At 39.4% G+C, this 14,302-nt stretch overlaps 2 protein-coding genes across 10 annotated transcripts in view; both read left to right on the top strand.

Annotated features, from left to right (window-relative positions):
• The first annotated feature begins 734 nt into the window (after positions 1 to 734).
• LOC148357308 (centrosomal protein of 83 kDa-like) lies at positions 735 to 8,347 on the top strand. The gene is made up of 14 exons (XM_088347479.1): positions 735 to 907; positions 968 to 1,106; positions 1,197 to 1,289; positions 2,047 to 2,178; positions 2,247 to 2,498; positions 3,115 to 3,246; positions 3,343 to 3,457; positions 5,276 to 5,420; positions 5,477 to 5,626; positions 5,711 to 5,786; positions 5,896 to 6,053; positions 6,193 to 6,322; positions 7,325 to 7,428; positions 7,503 to 8,347. Exons 1-14 carry the CDS (start codon positions 735 to 737, stop codon positions 7,774 to 7,776), a joined length of 2,073 nt encoding a protein of 690 aa, XP_088203605.1. The 3' UTR covers positions 7,777 to 8,347.
• A 1,138-nt stretch (positions 8,348 to 9,485) lies between these two features.
• Positions 9,486 to 14,302, top strand: part of osbpl8 (oxysterol binding protein-like 8) — a 65,622-nt gene continuing 60,805 nt past the window's right edge. For 4 of the 9 annotated variants that reach the window (XM_088347329.1, XM_088347327.1, XM_088347328.1 and 1 more), the window contains exons 1-2: positions 9,487 to 9,742; positions 13,500 to 13,548. The gene's annotated coding sequence lies outside the window, so the exon portion shown is untranslated. Of the gene's footprint in view, positions 9,743 to 13,499; positions 13,549 to 14,302 lie in introns of all 9 variants that reach the window. The other 5 variants (XM_088347342.1, XM_088347341.1, XM_088347339.1 and 2 more) reach the window with 2 other exon arrangements.

The following is a 14,302-nucleotide window of genomic DNA, read 5'->3' as shown; positions in this document are numbered from 1 at the left end:
AAATCGAGGTTATCAATCTTGTAACATTATCTCGAATGCGAATGTCTCTTAAATTTCATTTTTTAATATAAATTGTCATGTTGTTTTTAGAGAAGTAACTTGTTATTATCAGAGAAAAATTTCAGTTCGTTACTAATAAAAATAAGAGGCTGGTTTGATTGCATTCTTGAGCGGCGGGCGAGAACGCGCGATATTTGAAAAAGTAACAAACATGTGTTCACTACAATGAATTGCCAACATAGGAAACTGTATAATTAACAGCACTACTTGCACAAAAATATTCTTGTACTTTTTGTAGTCTTTTCGCGTTGCTTTTCTGTGTTAGGACGACCAAGTGAGCTGCAACCAATTATTTGACCTCTGCGAACAAAAACATGTCAATGCAATTTCCAGAAGGCACTAATTGTTTTAATGGAAGATATAATTTTGCATGTAATCAGCTGCCCTAGACTCGTCTCCACAACAGAAGCTGCAGCCAGGCGAGGGAGCTAACTAATCACTTGAGGTTGATATAACAGCCTGGTCCTGACTGCTAAGAGGCTGTGATTGTATCAAATAATAGCCTGACTCTTTGCATAGCTGCCATGGAGACTGACAACAAGGACACACTGCAAACGAGACACCAACTTGACTCCAGGGTTTCCTTTTCGCCAGCGCTCAGTATTGATCAGGCGGTGTGTGGATTTGGGCACCGGCACTGCCTAAGAAGCCCTTGTCCTCGATAAAGAGGAGACATGACCTCCTCGACCGTGCAGCAGTGTTTTCCGCTCCTGGGGGGTGTGGGGCCCGGCACGGGCAGCTTGTCTACCGGGGCCGATACGGAGCTTCAGAAGATGCTTATCGACGAGAGGACTAAGTGTGAACTTCATCGAGGCAACTACGAGACTCTAAAGGCTGAACATACCAGGTACGTGTTGATCAAACAGAGTTGAGTTTAATAATGTTACCGAAAAAAATATTTTCCTAGCTTGCAAGATGAGTTCATCCAGGTTCAAGAGGAGGTAAAGTATCTGCAGGCTCAACTGGAGAGGCTACAGCTGCAGTTTGCTGAGCGTACAATAGAAATTCTGGAAAAAAACAGGGAGATGGAGGGATTCAAACTGCAGGTAACTGAAAAATAAAAAGCTCCCTTGGGAAAAAGAGCACAGCAGCTTTGCCTAAAAATATAATTCATTTCAATTTAATTTTTTCTATAGATGATGACTCCTCAGCGCTTGGAGTTACTCAGAGCGCAGGTTCAACAGGAGATGGAGGGTCCAGTTAGAAAGCGCTTTTCCAGATTGGAGGAGGTCTGTGTTTATTTTACATAACAAAGTCACTTATTTCATTCCATAATTCAAAACAAAACGAATGACGGGGGCTGTGAAACAAATACTGGCTTGTGACATCCGCCCCCAAACAATAAAAATGATTAAGATCAGTCTACATGAATTACAATAACAAAAAAAAACACCCAATAGATAACACAAATACAGTTTGTGCTACACAAATACATCATACATATGCTTTTTAACATATTTTAAAGGCCTGTGTTTTGGTTTACACTTTAATTATCTCATTGTGTCATCTACTACATTTGCATTCCTGAAAGTATGGTAGTTAAAATTATTATGTACTTTTTTTTATCTGGAAATCCGTTTACTCTTGTGATTGTAAAGTAGAGCAGACGCATGTCTTAGGTCTAGCCACAATAAAGAATAAAGTGTCAATTCAATGAGAAGTGGCTGTCCGACAGATGTTTTTTGGCACGTCTAAAAGCTGCGCCAGGTAATGTGTACAAGGCAAATATTGTGTGCAAGAAATCAAGAAATAGTTGGTGGGTTTTTTTCTTTTCTTTTTTTTTTTAATTTATTTATTTATTTTTGGGTCGACTTAATCTTGATTTGAGTTCGAAAGGCATTAAAATGTCTTTAAAAGTCTTGAATTTGACTCGCCTTAAGCTGTAGGAACCCTGAAATAACCCACCTGGAAAACAAAATTAAAACAACAGCCTCACAGCAGTAATCACATTCTCAACCTCCTGTTTCTGATTTTGGTGATTTGAAGGAGGCAGAAAAGTACAGGTCAGATTTCAACCAGTTGCGCTATGCCTACACGATGCTTAACGCCCAGTTCGAGCACCAAAAGCATGAGCACGCTCGTGTCTTGGAGGAGCAGCGGCTACGCTATGAGACTGAGGTGAGTGTTCGGGTTTAGGTCAGTGATCTGGACCAGCCTTTTTTTAACCTGTCCCTTTTCCTGGCCAGATTGCCCATCTGGATAAGGAGAAAGAGATTTTAATGACCCAGAACCAGAACGCTGACTCGCCGAATGATCGAAAGCAAGTCGAGGTGCTTCTGCGGGAGAAAACCCAGCTGACCTTGCGCTTGAAGACCGTCCAGGCGGAGGTGGCTGAGATGCAAGCCCAGAAGGAGCACTCAGAGCAGCAGGCTGAGAAACTTCTGCGGGTTCAAAATAAACAGTTTGCTGAATCCCAAGCTGCTGTCAAATCTCTAGAGGTCAGGGTGGTTGATTTTTTTCCAAACATTTTTATTTACGTTTTCTCTTTAATGGTGGTACATACAACTGGAGAAGACTTACATTAAACTGGTTACAGTCGGTTCACACAGGTGTCTATATTGAATACCACTTCCCACCTTTACAACACATCCTGCCACAAATTCACACCATCCAGAAATGTAAAATAACTGATTGAGTAGATAAATAAAACAATAAAGGCAGAAATGAAAATATAATAATAGAACATACAAATTAAATTAATAATCACTGTAATGATCAATTGCTTTTGTAAAAATAATAATATGAATACATGACGGGGAAAATTTAAGGGAAAAAAGAAAAATGATGAATAAAACGGCTCAGAGCTCATGGTCCTCTATTTCAAACTGCAAAGTGTCTATGTGTAATGAAAAGGGTAGCCGGGTCTCGTGGAAGGTCTATTGGCAACTTTAAAGGGAGAATCTAATTTTATCAAGCTTCACATTTCACAATGTTTCCTTAAACCATCTGTTGTGTATTTGAGATTTTGACTTAAAAAGTACTAAGTACAACTCAAATAAGACAAAATTGTGTTTTTTAAAACTTGGAATAAGTTGCCCGTCTAAAACATTTCAGGCAGAGCGTCAGTCCTTGCGACTGCGGCTGGAGCGGATGGAAAGTGAGCTCAGACTGAACAACGAGCAGAACAGTCTGCTAACTGGACAGCTGAACAAAGCCGAGAAGCAAGTCAACTCTCTCGGCGGCCAGGTAAAACGCTTTCCTTGTCTTTAGAGTTGACATGCACGCAGAAAACAATTTTGCGATGATTGAGAGTAGACTCGTTATTGTCGTGCTTCATTACAGATTGAAAGCCTTACACATTCCCACAAAATGGAGGTGGCGCGCATCAAGCTGGAGTGTACACGCTCCAAAGGGGAGCTGGAGAGGGAGAGGGACGCCATCAGGGGGCAAGTGGAAGGTAATATTTTTTTTGATTGATTTAGTCCAGTGCTGCTCAATTATTTTCCATTCCACCTGAGGAAAAAGAAAACCTAATAACATTGCTCAAATTGACAGTGAAGTTTTTTTGTGCTCTGTGGTCACTGTGGCTCAAGAGGTTATTCCTTTTGGTTACTAATTTTGCTGTAAATTGAAATTTTACTATAATTTTGTTGTATTTTTTTATCTTGTTTTTCAAAAAAAATAACAATCTAACTTTTTTCCTTTCTTTTTTATATAAAAGAAGATAGAAAATATTAGATAAATAAACAACGATTAAAATCAGCAAAAGACCCCTTTTTTATTTGAGCCATTTTATTTTTTATTTGTTGGACAACCTGTAACAGCTGAATCAAACAAAATAAGTAATTATCTGTACTACTTCATGAGCAGATGATTACCGTAAATTCCGGACTATAGGCCGCTACTTTTTCACCAAACTTTCAACCCTGCGGCTTATTCAGTGATGCGGCCAATTTATGGAATGTTTCTAACGGCCGCCAGCGGCGCTCGAGTACCAAAGGTAAGATTTAGACCGGTGGAATATATGCGCCGAGGAAGACTGCAACTTCTTGGCTTGACTAGCGGCGAGAAATCTTTCACTAAAGCTGGCCGCATGCGAAAGGCAACTTTTTCGCAAGTCTGCCAGTGGATCCTGACAGCGTGGGGCAGCATCAAAAAATCCACCATTACCAACGGGTTCCGAAAAGCCGTGACAGAGAGGAGCACACCAGCGACAGTGAAGCGCAAGTGAGGCTGCGGGAGCGTGGGACGACGTCTATATGACACTGTTTCTTTCCGACAAAGAGGAATACAACTTCGATGGCTTCAGTTGTAAGGAGGAAGATGAGGACGGTTTACCGTGATTTTTACAAGTACTGTATGTTTTTTTAACAGACCCGTTTACTGTGTTGCTAGCGTGTTGCTACCATTAACTGCCTTGTCAGGCACCGTTTGGGATGAAAGTTATATTATTATTATTAAAGCTTTGAAAACTCTCGGTGTACCGTCTTTCTTTGTAAATATGTGTAACCCATGTATAATATGTATTTGCACCTGTATATTTTTGTAATGTATTTATTTGAGACACTTATTCTGATTTGTTTTGCGAATTAAAAAAGAGGGGTGGAGCAAACGCGGGCTGACGAGAAGTGGGGTAAAGGTGAGTGAGACCTGTTGTAGCGGCGGACAATAGTGGATATATATTTTTCCCACCCTTACCTTTGGAAATATAGACTTTTTTTCCTTGGATTAGTTTCAACAGGTACCTGCAGGTCTGCATCAAACCTTAAGTCCCTTTATCATTTTCCGTTCATTATGCCGGCTGTGATTTTTGGACTGTGTACTTTAATGAAGGACATTTAGTTTCAACCGCGCGACTTGAAGTCGGGTCTGGATAAATTTAATGTTTGTGTTACAATTTTTTAACGTGGGCGCATGCGGCTTATATGCAGGTGCGGCTTGTGAATGTGCGAAATCGGTTTTCCTCTGAAAATGTGGTGGGTGCGGCTTATAATCAGGTGCGCTCTATAGTCCAGAATTTACGGTAGCATAAAAAATGAGGCGGAAGAAATCTGCAGACACCTACTGATATGGATGAATGTTAAAGTCACTCTGCTGATCGCTGGAATATAAGAGTAGCTACTGAACAAAGTCATGCTTTTTTACAAAGATTATATTGGGCAATTTCCTCTGGCACACTAATAGGTTGAAAAAAACTGATCTATACCTATTGTCACCTAAGAAAAAGGAAAAAAAATGTGTCTCTTTTTGAAATGTTTAAAATGTTCTGTTTCAGGCCTTCAGACAGACGTGGAGGTGCTTAAGCATGCTGTGGAAAGACACAAGGAAGCAATCATAGAAAAAGAGCGAGAGGTGGCCAGGAAGGTGCAAGCAGCTCGTGATGAAGAAATCTACAAATCCACTCTTTTACACCAGGAAAAGTAAGAAGAGAAAAATAAACTTATGTGGCCACTTAAAAGAACTTTATTGACTTTAGGATGGAAATAGAGCACCGTCTTGCTGAACTGGAACAACAGAGGGCGCTGCAGGACACCAAAGACCAAGCCCAAAGAGAAGAGTGGGAATGCCAGCTTCGCATTGCCCAAAAGGGAGAAGGGTCTGCACGAAATGAGCAGCAGAGCCTAAGGTCTTTCTTGCTCTATTAGAAAAGGCAAATTGTTAAGTAACCGTCGTACGTTTTATGTGTAATCACTTGTTAACTATATTTCAGATCAAAATTGAAGCAGCAAAGCGCCCAGGTGGAGGAACTGGAGAGACAAATAGTAGTCGTGTCAAACTTGAAACAGGTCAGGCAAAACTTAATCGACCCAAAATTGCAAAATATATATGGGAAGGGTTTTTTTTTGTTTTGTTGCAATTTTAGGGTTAAATACCCCCACCCACTTCCCTTAATAGAAAAACGTGGAGCTGTGCACAGAGCTGGCTACGTTGTCGCGATCTGAAGCTGATTTGACGGAAGCAAATTTGGGCCTAAAGGCAAAAGTGGAGGCTCTGAGGGAGGAGCTGAGGGCTGCTCGCACCCAAGCTGAGAGAAGTCAACAAGAGGCAGAACGGTCATTAAGAAAATATACATATTTTTTAGGTTCTAATTTTAACTATAGCACTTACTATTTTTTTTATTCAATTAACTGGCTCATAAACTCAGATTGTTCTCAAAGCACAATAGAAAATATATAACTTTTTGTTCGGCAGGCAGTTGGAGGTGAGTCAGATCGAGTGGCTGGAAGAGAAACACAAGCTGCAAGAACAAGGGTCCCAGCTATCCGAGAAGTACAACCAGCTGAAAGACAAAACAAAAAGGGCTGCACTTGCTCAAAAAAAGGTAACCATTTATCCTTCAATTGTTGTACTATGTTGAACAAATTGTCTCTTACAAGAGGTTGAAATTGATTTACAGTGGCACCTCTTTACACGAGGACCTCTCAACAGCAGAATTTTGGTATACGAGTTCTATTTGCAACAAAATATTGCTCGCTATACGGAGGAAAATCTCGAGACTTTAAAGGACATGAAATTTATACATTATTAATTTCATGTTGGTATTGATAGATACTTTATTCATCCCCGCAGGGAAATTCACATTTCCAGCAGCATCCCTTCACTGAGAACAATACAATAATAAAGCAAAAGGATTACAATATACAAATTGTGTTCATAGTTGTCAAAAAATATTTTTTATCATGGCCACATGTAGTAAACAATGTGTGTGACTTTCATTGCTCAGCTTGAACTGAGAAAAAGTCAAATAAAAATCTATACCAATTTTTTATTTAAAAAAAATTAGGAGTGTTTTATACAAAAATAATACAGTATTTACACCCCACCTTTTTAAGCCCTGACCCATTTTCATGCCTGATTAACAGTCTCTCGATCTCATACCTGTCTACCTCCGTCAATTGCTCCCTTTATTAATAATTGTAAATCCTCCCTATTAAGCTATAATAAACTTCACAAACTTAATGCAGCACCCACTCACAGCAAAGTAAGACAGACTATGTAGAATATTGCGACAATATTAGCAAACTAAGTTTATGTTGTCATTTGCTACTAGCGACCAAGACGATCCAGATAAGAGCCTAGAGCCCAAATGGACAAGACGAGATTTTTATGTTTTCCCCATATATTCATTGTTATGCGGCGTACACATTTTAGAATGATCAAAAGACACGTAGAGAATACAGGGGAAACAGGTTGACAGGTATGTAATCTCTATGACTAGTAGCAAAAAACATGTACATTATTAAGAGGTTACACTGTATTTTAATTATTTTATTTTTTTCTCTATCCACATGCACAATAATTGAGTGTGTGTCATGTTTTACAGAGAAGAAACCAGACAGATACTAAAGAGAAGAGCCTGCAGAATAAGATCCAACTGTTGAAGGCTCAAATGGAGGAACTCAAATTGGAAGCTGCCGCAGCCAAGAAGTACGCTTTGCATTGATCCTTAGATTATGTCCATTTTGGCATTGCAATTTAAAAAAAAAAACTTTGATTTTTAGGCGTCCGCTTCATTCCGAAGAACACAACCAACTGCGCAGAAGGATGCGAGAGCTCCAGCGGCGACACAACGAGTTTGGCCGACTGCTATTGGGCGACCAGGGTGCCTTCAGTTTTGCACCGGCCCTCCTCACCTCTACACAGAACCTGTTTGTCACGGCAAATGTGTCCAATGTACCGGAAGAGGAAGAAAGGAGAGAGATGGTTTTGCTGAGCGAGAGGCTGGACCAACTGGAAAAAGCACAGCAGCTGCAACTTGAAGAATTGGACGGATGAATATCCCATCCCTGTCAAGCTCAGCTAATTGCTCCACATATCAATGGTTGCAATTACCCAAATTAAGTGATAATAAAGCTTACAAACACAACGCGGCACCTATTTACTCTATTTACTGCGACAACATAGATAGATACTTTATTCATCCCATCAACATAAGCAAGCTACAATGACGTTTTCTGCTACCAGTGACAGAAGATCTGGATTGGAGATGAAATGGACAAAACACGATCAGTCTATGGGGAAATCGTATTAATTTACAGGTATGTTATTCAAAAATTATGAATTAAGCCATTTCGTTCTTAAAATGTCTCAGGTTCATTTTGAATAGTCACTGTACTGTACTTTTCTGGGACATGAATATCATGGGTGTCCAATGACCTGTTTTCTATCGTGATCATTTGACCTCACATTTGACCATGCATGCAATAATGTACATGTTTACAGAACATCAATGTATTCACACATAAATGGTGCCCTAATCGGAATGGAAAAGGTCTGGCAGAATAAAGTATTATGTACACTTTTTGGTCTGAATTAATGTGCACGAATAAAGTCATCTAAAAACCTTTTTGTCAGATGTAGCACTTGCTATTTTTCAAAAAATGTATCATTAATAAATAATAGTATTTTAGCTATGTGTTGGTGTATTCAAGTTGTGGTTCTCCTCCACATAAAACTGATAGTACAATGGTTACTAGTAACAGGAGAACCCTCCTGATCTGACTCAAATACAGCACCTTCATCTGGTTTCTCTTGTTTTCCAGTGTGAAGCGTCATCCCGCTCTTAAGAAATGAGCCAGACCTCAGCATTGACAACACTAATACTAGATCCTCAATCACTGGGAATAGTATAGATAAGATTCATCTATTTTCTGCGCCGCTTATCCTTACTAGGGGCTAGGGAACCCATCCTTTGGACATTGGGCAGCGGACACTTCGAACTGGTTGCCAGCCATTCCAAAGATAACATAAGCCAATCCATTTTTTCTTCTCGTTTGCATTTACCTGCGCAAGTTGTATCATTGTCTATTTGTCAAGTGACTATTTCATTCAATTGGTTTTTGACACACAGAATATACAAAAAAATATAATTTTCAACAACATAAAAGTGATAGTAATGTACCCCTTTTTTAACCACTAAATTAGATAATTTGCATTAAAAAAAAACATGCAATAGGGCTACTTCTGCAGCGTTTTATTATATGCTTTGGCGACACCCAGTGGAAATATTAAAAGCCGCAGGTCATTGTTCGAAGTGGCATATTTTTTTTCTTATGCTTCTCTTAGCCACGTCTCGCGGGCCGAATAATATGTGTTTGCGGTTCTAATGCGTTCCAGAGTTTGTTGACTCTTGATTAAAGTTGTTGATTTATTTACTTTATCATTAAAATGAGCTAACCACACGCTTCTTATTAGCAAGAAACGGAGGGCCTCGGGTAATGTCCTTGTCATTTATTGTGAAGTAACCACCGGACTAAGCGTATACATTTCAAAGTAAATCACAAGAATGACGACGGAACATTAATACAAACCAAATTATTGGGAAAAAAAACATAACTATTCTGTATGTTTTGAATTATCCAGCTACATGGCGTGTCAGATATTATCTGTTTGAATAAAACCCACCATCTGCTTTGTCTCTTTGTTTTGTTTTGAAACGAAATAAACGGAACTTTTCTCTATCATTCTGGCCTAAAACCAGTAACCACCTCTTTGAAATTGACACATCAGAACCGGTCTGGAATCAGTTTACAATTTAGCTATTTATGTACCTCGTTTCTTGCTCATTGTGCATATTTTTAATTTTAATATGCAATGCAGAGATATTGGAAAGCCATGAACAGTCAATGAAGAGGACCGTGCTCATTTGTGATTATCAAACCTCTGCTAAAGTGTTAGCATCAGTCAAGCAACACCTACTTGAGGAAAACGTGGATTTAAGAACTGGTTAGAATCCTTTTAGGTGAGTACAAAAGGCGTCAAATAACGCTCAGGTGCAAAGGTTTTCAAGCAGCTGTCACCATAAAAGGCAGCTAGCTGTGCTAATGTTTGCGCCTGCAGAAGACGGACGGACTACTATTATGTAATAACGGATGGAAAGTGGAGCCCGCAGCAATATGTTTGCAACAAGACATTTCTGTGCAAATTTTTTTTTCAATTTTGTTGTAGATTTTGGTTACCATTTTACCTTTCAGCAGTGTGTGAACGCATTAATTTTGTGACTGCACTAATCTAGTCAAGTGGACAGTATCACTGCGCTTAACAGATGAACAATTTGATGAAAAAAATCAATTGAAATATACAACGTAATATACTGTATAATTTGGTTTTTCTTAACATTTTGAAAAAAAGGTTCGTCTGCTGTAGACGACATTTAACTGCAATCATATTCTACATTATGTTTTTTGTAAATGGTTGCCTCGCTCCAAAAAGGAATTTTCAACTTTTAACTCCACGCACTTGTGACAAATGTTGACAGAACAATAATCAATATCTGACAAAATTATTCATTAATAATTATTCAAAATTTATTTTCGATTTATTTATGTATATATATATATATATATATATATATATATATCATTAGCCGTACCGCTTATCCTCATTAGGGTCGGGGGGGGGGGGGGGGGGGGGGGGGGGTTTGAGAGAGCCATCCCAGCCATCTCCGGGCAGTGGGCAGGGGACACCCTGAACTGGTTGCCAGCCAATCAGAGGGCACACAGGGACAGACAACTCATTCGCTCATTCACACCTAGGGACAATTTGGACCGGCCAATTCACCTGAAATGCATGTTTTTGGAACGTGGGAGGAAACCGCATTAAAAAACATGCAATAGGGCTACTTCTATATATACTGGACTGTCTCAGAAAATTAAAATATTGTGATAAAGTTCTTTATTTTCTGTAATGCAATTAAAAAAACAAAAATGTCATACATTCTGGATTCATTACACATCAACTGAACTATTTCAAGCCTTTTATTATTTGAATATTGCTGATTTTGGCTTACGGCTGAAAAAAACTCAAAAATCCTATCTCAAAATATTAGAATACTTCCTCAGACCAAGTAAAAAAATAATTTTATAACAGCAAAACTAAATCAAACATTTGAAAATGTCCATTGATGCACTCAGTACTTGGTTGGGAATCCTTTTGCACGGATTACTGCCTCAATCCGGCGTGGCATGGAGGCAATCAGCCTGTGGCATTGCTGAGGTGTTATTGATCGCCAGGATGCTTTGATAGCGGCCTTCAGCTCATTTGCATTTGTAGGTCTGGTGTCTTTCATCTTCTTCTTAACTATGCCCCACAAATTCTCAATGGGGTTCAGGTCAGGGGAATTAGCAGGCCAATCAAGGACAGTGATGCCATGGTCAGTGCACCAGTTACTGGTGGTTTTGGCACTGTGGGCAGGTGCCAGATCATGCTGGAAAATGAAATCCTCATCTCCATAGAGCTTTTCAGCAGATGGAAGCATGTAGTGCTCTAAAATCTCTTGGTACACAGTTGCATTTACTCTGGACTTGATGAAACACAGTGGACCAACACCAGCAGCTGACATGGCTCCCCAAACCATTGCTGACTGTGGGAACTTCACACTGGATTTCAAGCAACTTGGATTTTGCTCCTCTCCAGCCTTTCTCCAGACTCTGGCGCCTTGACTTCCAAATGAAATGCAAAACTTGCTTTCGTCTGAAAAGAGGACTTTGGACCACTCTGCAACTGTCCAGTGCTTCTTCTCCATAGCCCAAGTCAGACGCTTCTTCCGTTGTCTTGAGTTCAGAAGTGGCTTGACCATGGGAATACGGCTATTGTAGCCCATTTCCCGGACACGTCTGTGAACTGTGGCTTTTGATACCTGGACTCCAGCTTCAGCCCACTGTCTTTGAAGCTCCCCCAAATTCTGGAAGCGGCTCTTCGTCACAATTTTGTTAAGGCTGGGGTCATCTCTCTTGGTTGTGCAAGCGTTTCCGGCCACATTTTTCCCTTCCAACAGACTTTTTGTGGATATGCTTTGAAACTGCACTCTGTGAACAGCCTGCTCTTTGAGAAATTTCTTTTTGTGTCTTACCCTCCTGATGGAGGGTATCAATGATGGTCCTCTGGACAGCAGACAGATCAGCAGTCTTCCCCATACTTGTGATTTAGTTTACTGAACCAAGCTGAGTGTTTTTAAGGCTCAGGAAACCCTTGCAAGGTGTTTCGAGTTAATTAGATGATTCAGGTGATTAGTTGAATAGCCTACTTGTATACTTTTTCATGATATTCTAATATTTTGAGATAGGATTTTTGAGTTTTCTTAAGCTGTAAGCCAAATTCAGCAATATTCAAATAATAAAAGGCTTGAAATAGTTCAGTTGATGTGTAATGAATCCAGAATGTATGACATTTTTGTTTTTTTAATTGCATTACAGAAAATAAAGAACTTTATCACAATATTCTAATTTTCTGAGACAGTCCAGTATATATATATATATATATATATATATATATATATATATATATATATATATGATAATCACAATGAGCACGGTCCTCTTCATTGACTGTTCATGGCTTTCCAATATCTCTGTATATATGTATATATATATATATTTGGGGGTTTGGTCACCTAATGTGTCCCAAAGACAGATGTTGCGACACATCGGTTGGGTATAAATATTGTCACATCTTTTCTGTACACAATCATTTGTGTGTGTGTGTGTGTGTGTGTGTGAGACCGAACCCCTGATTAATCAGGGATAAGGCAAATAAAAAGGAGAAGAATCAATAGGACAGAGCTTTTCTTCCTTTTGTGTTTACCTCCACATTTGAAATGAAATGATCTGCATTTATATAGCGCTTTTCAGGTCAATGAAGACTTCCCAAAGCGCTTTACAATGTGCTTCACATTTACCCATTCACACACACCAATAGCGGCCGTGCAGCCATGCAAGGCGCCAACCTGCTTATTGGGGGCTTTAGTGGTTCAGTGTCTTACCCGAGGACACTTCGACATGTAATACGGAGGAGCCGGGATTCGAACCTGCGATTTCTTGATCCCAAGACGAGCGCTCTAACTCCTGAGCTATGCCGCCCCCGTATTGTATTGTCAATGAAGGTTTTTTTTTTGTTTACAATTTTCATGCCAAATTAGTGTCAAGAGTCAACTAGCACATTTGTTAAGCAAATTCATTGAGTTTCCATTCTGTGCCCTTGTCAACTGCTTTGGTAGTAAGCAAGCCTCCCACTCACATCCTACCCACGCCTCAAAAAGGGGAGATGTTAATACAGTACAGTACTGTACTTCCTTTTTGTCATGCTTGTAGTTTTAAAAGGATTTATTTGTGTTTGTTTCATAATTGCGGTTTCGAACATGTTCTACTGAATATTTGCAGTTATACATAATGGTGAGTTTTTTTATGATTATGTGCATATATTTGATAGTTTTAAATGCAATAGCAATGCATCAGCATATTGAGCACCTCTGCAATGGATTGATTTAAAAAGTGTCTGATTTGCAATTTTTGACCTTTTTGAATCATGTGATACATTCGATCATTCCCCTTTGTTATTGATCATCTGGAGACAGATAAAAATTCACACACACACCAAATGCTATAACTCATCTCATGCACAACCTGGCCGATTTAGATTTGATAGGAAGCAGGCAAAAATATGGTGATGTCATCACATTGTCCCCCCCACACCCACTCTATACTTTGTTTTTCTCCTTCCAGGGTCCGTGTTGTGAATACCATGGTGCTTCTGCTGCCCTGGAAAAATCAGGTATGTCCCCTTGCTTTTAGCAGGCATGTGATGGAATTTAACTATGTTTCTTCTTTAGCATGACACTTAACAAATTCAAATGAGATTATTTAATTCCTAAATCAAACACGAGTCAGATGAGACCTTGAAGCTCTTCATCTTTTAATATTTCAAAGACAGATCTTCCTAACATCTGTCTGCACCCGTGTTCCCTCTCTTGCTCACTCTTCTGGTGTTATATAAGAGGTTTCACTCTTCCATTCTAATCAGGCAAGCGTGCGTCACAACTCATTTTCGCAGCAAAACCGCGTTTCCCTCTCCCGTACATGCCCACAGTCACAGTAAAAAGCATTGTTTGGCCTCTAAGAGGATTTCAGCATGCCTTTGAGGTCATCACAGTTTCCTTGACACCTCGCGGGGTTCTGTCTGACTGTCCTTGTCATCCGGCTCATCATCATTCTAATCAGCATGTGGGCTCGGGTGGCTAACTTAGCTATGTCTTTAAAACAATAGATTTTAATTTTAAAATACCAAATAGACGTCATTTTTTTATCATCAGCTGTAATGTTTTACAGTTACCAGGGTTGTCATTCAGGGAGCTTAATAGATGTTGTTGACAGACTGTTGACATAGGCATCCTCTTGGTTTCGTCCTCTTTGAAAATCCACATGGTTTCTTTGTTATTGTTTATTTTTTTCTTTGTTCTTTATTTAGGAAAAGTATCAATACTTCTAACAGCTCTTGCGTAGACACATTAATGCATGTTTTAATAGGA

This window comes from Urocampus carinirostris, chromosome 11 (genome assembly GCF_059441175.1).
Source record: "Urocampus carinirostris isolate Australia breed hairy pipefish chromosome 11, RoL_Ucar_1.0, whole genome shotgun sequence".
NCBI classification, from domain to species: domain Eukaryota; kingdom Metazoa; phylum Chordata; class Actinopteri; order Syngnathiformes; family Syngnathidae; genus Urocampus; species Urocampus carinirostris.
This window is presented reverse-complemented; position numbering and strand designations above follow the sequence as displayed.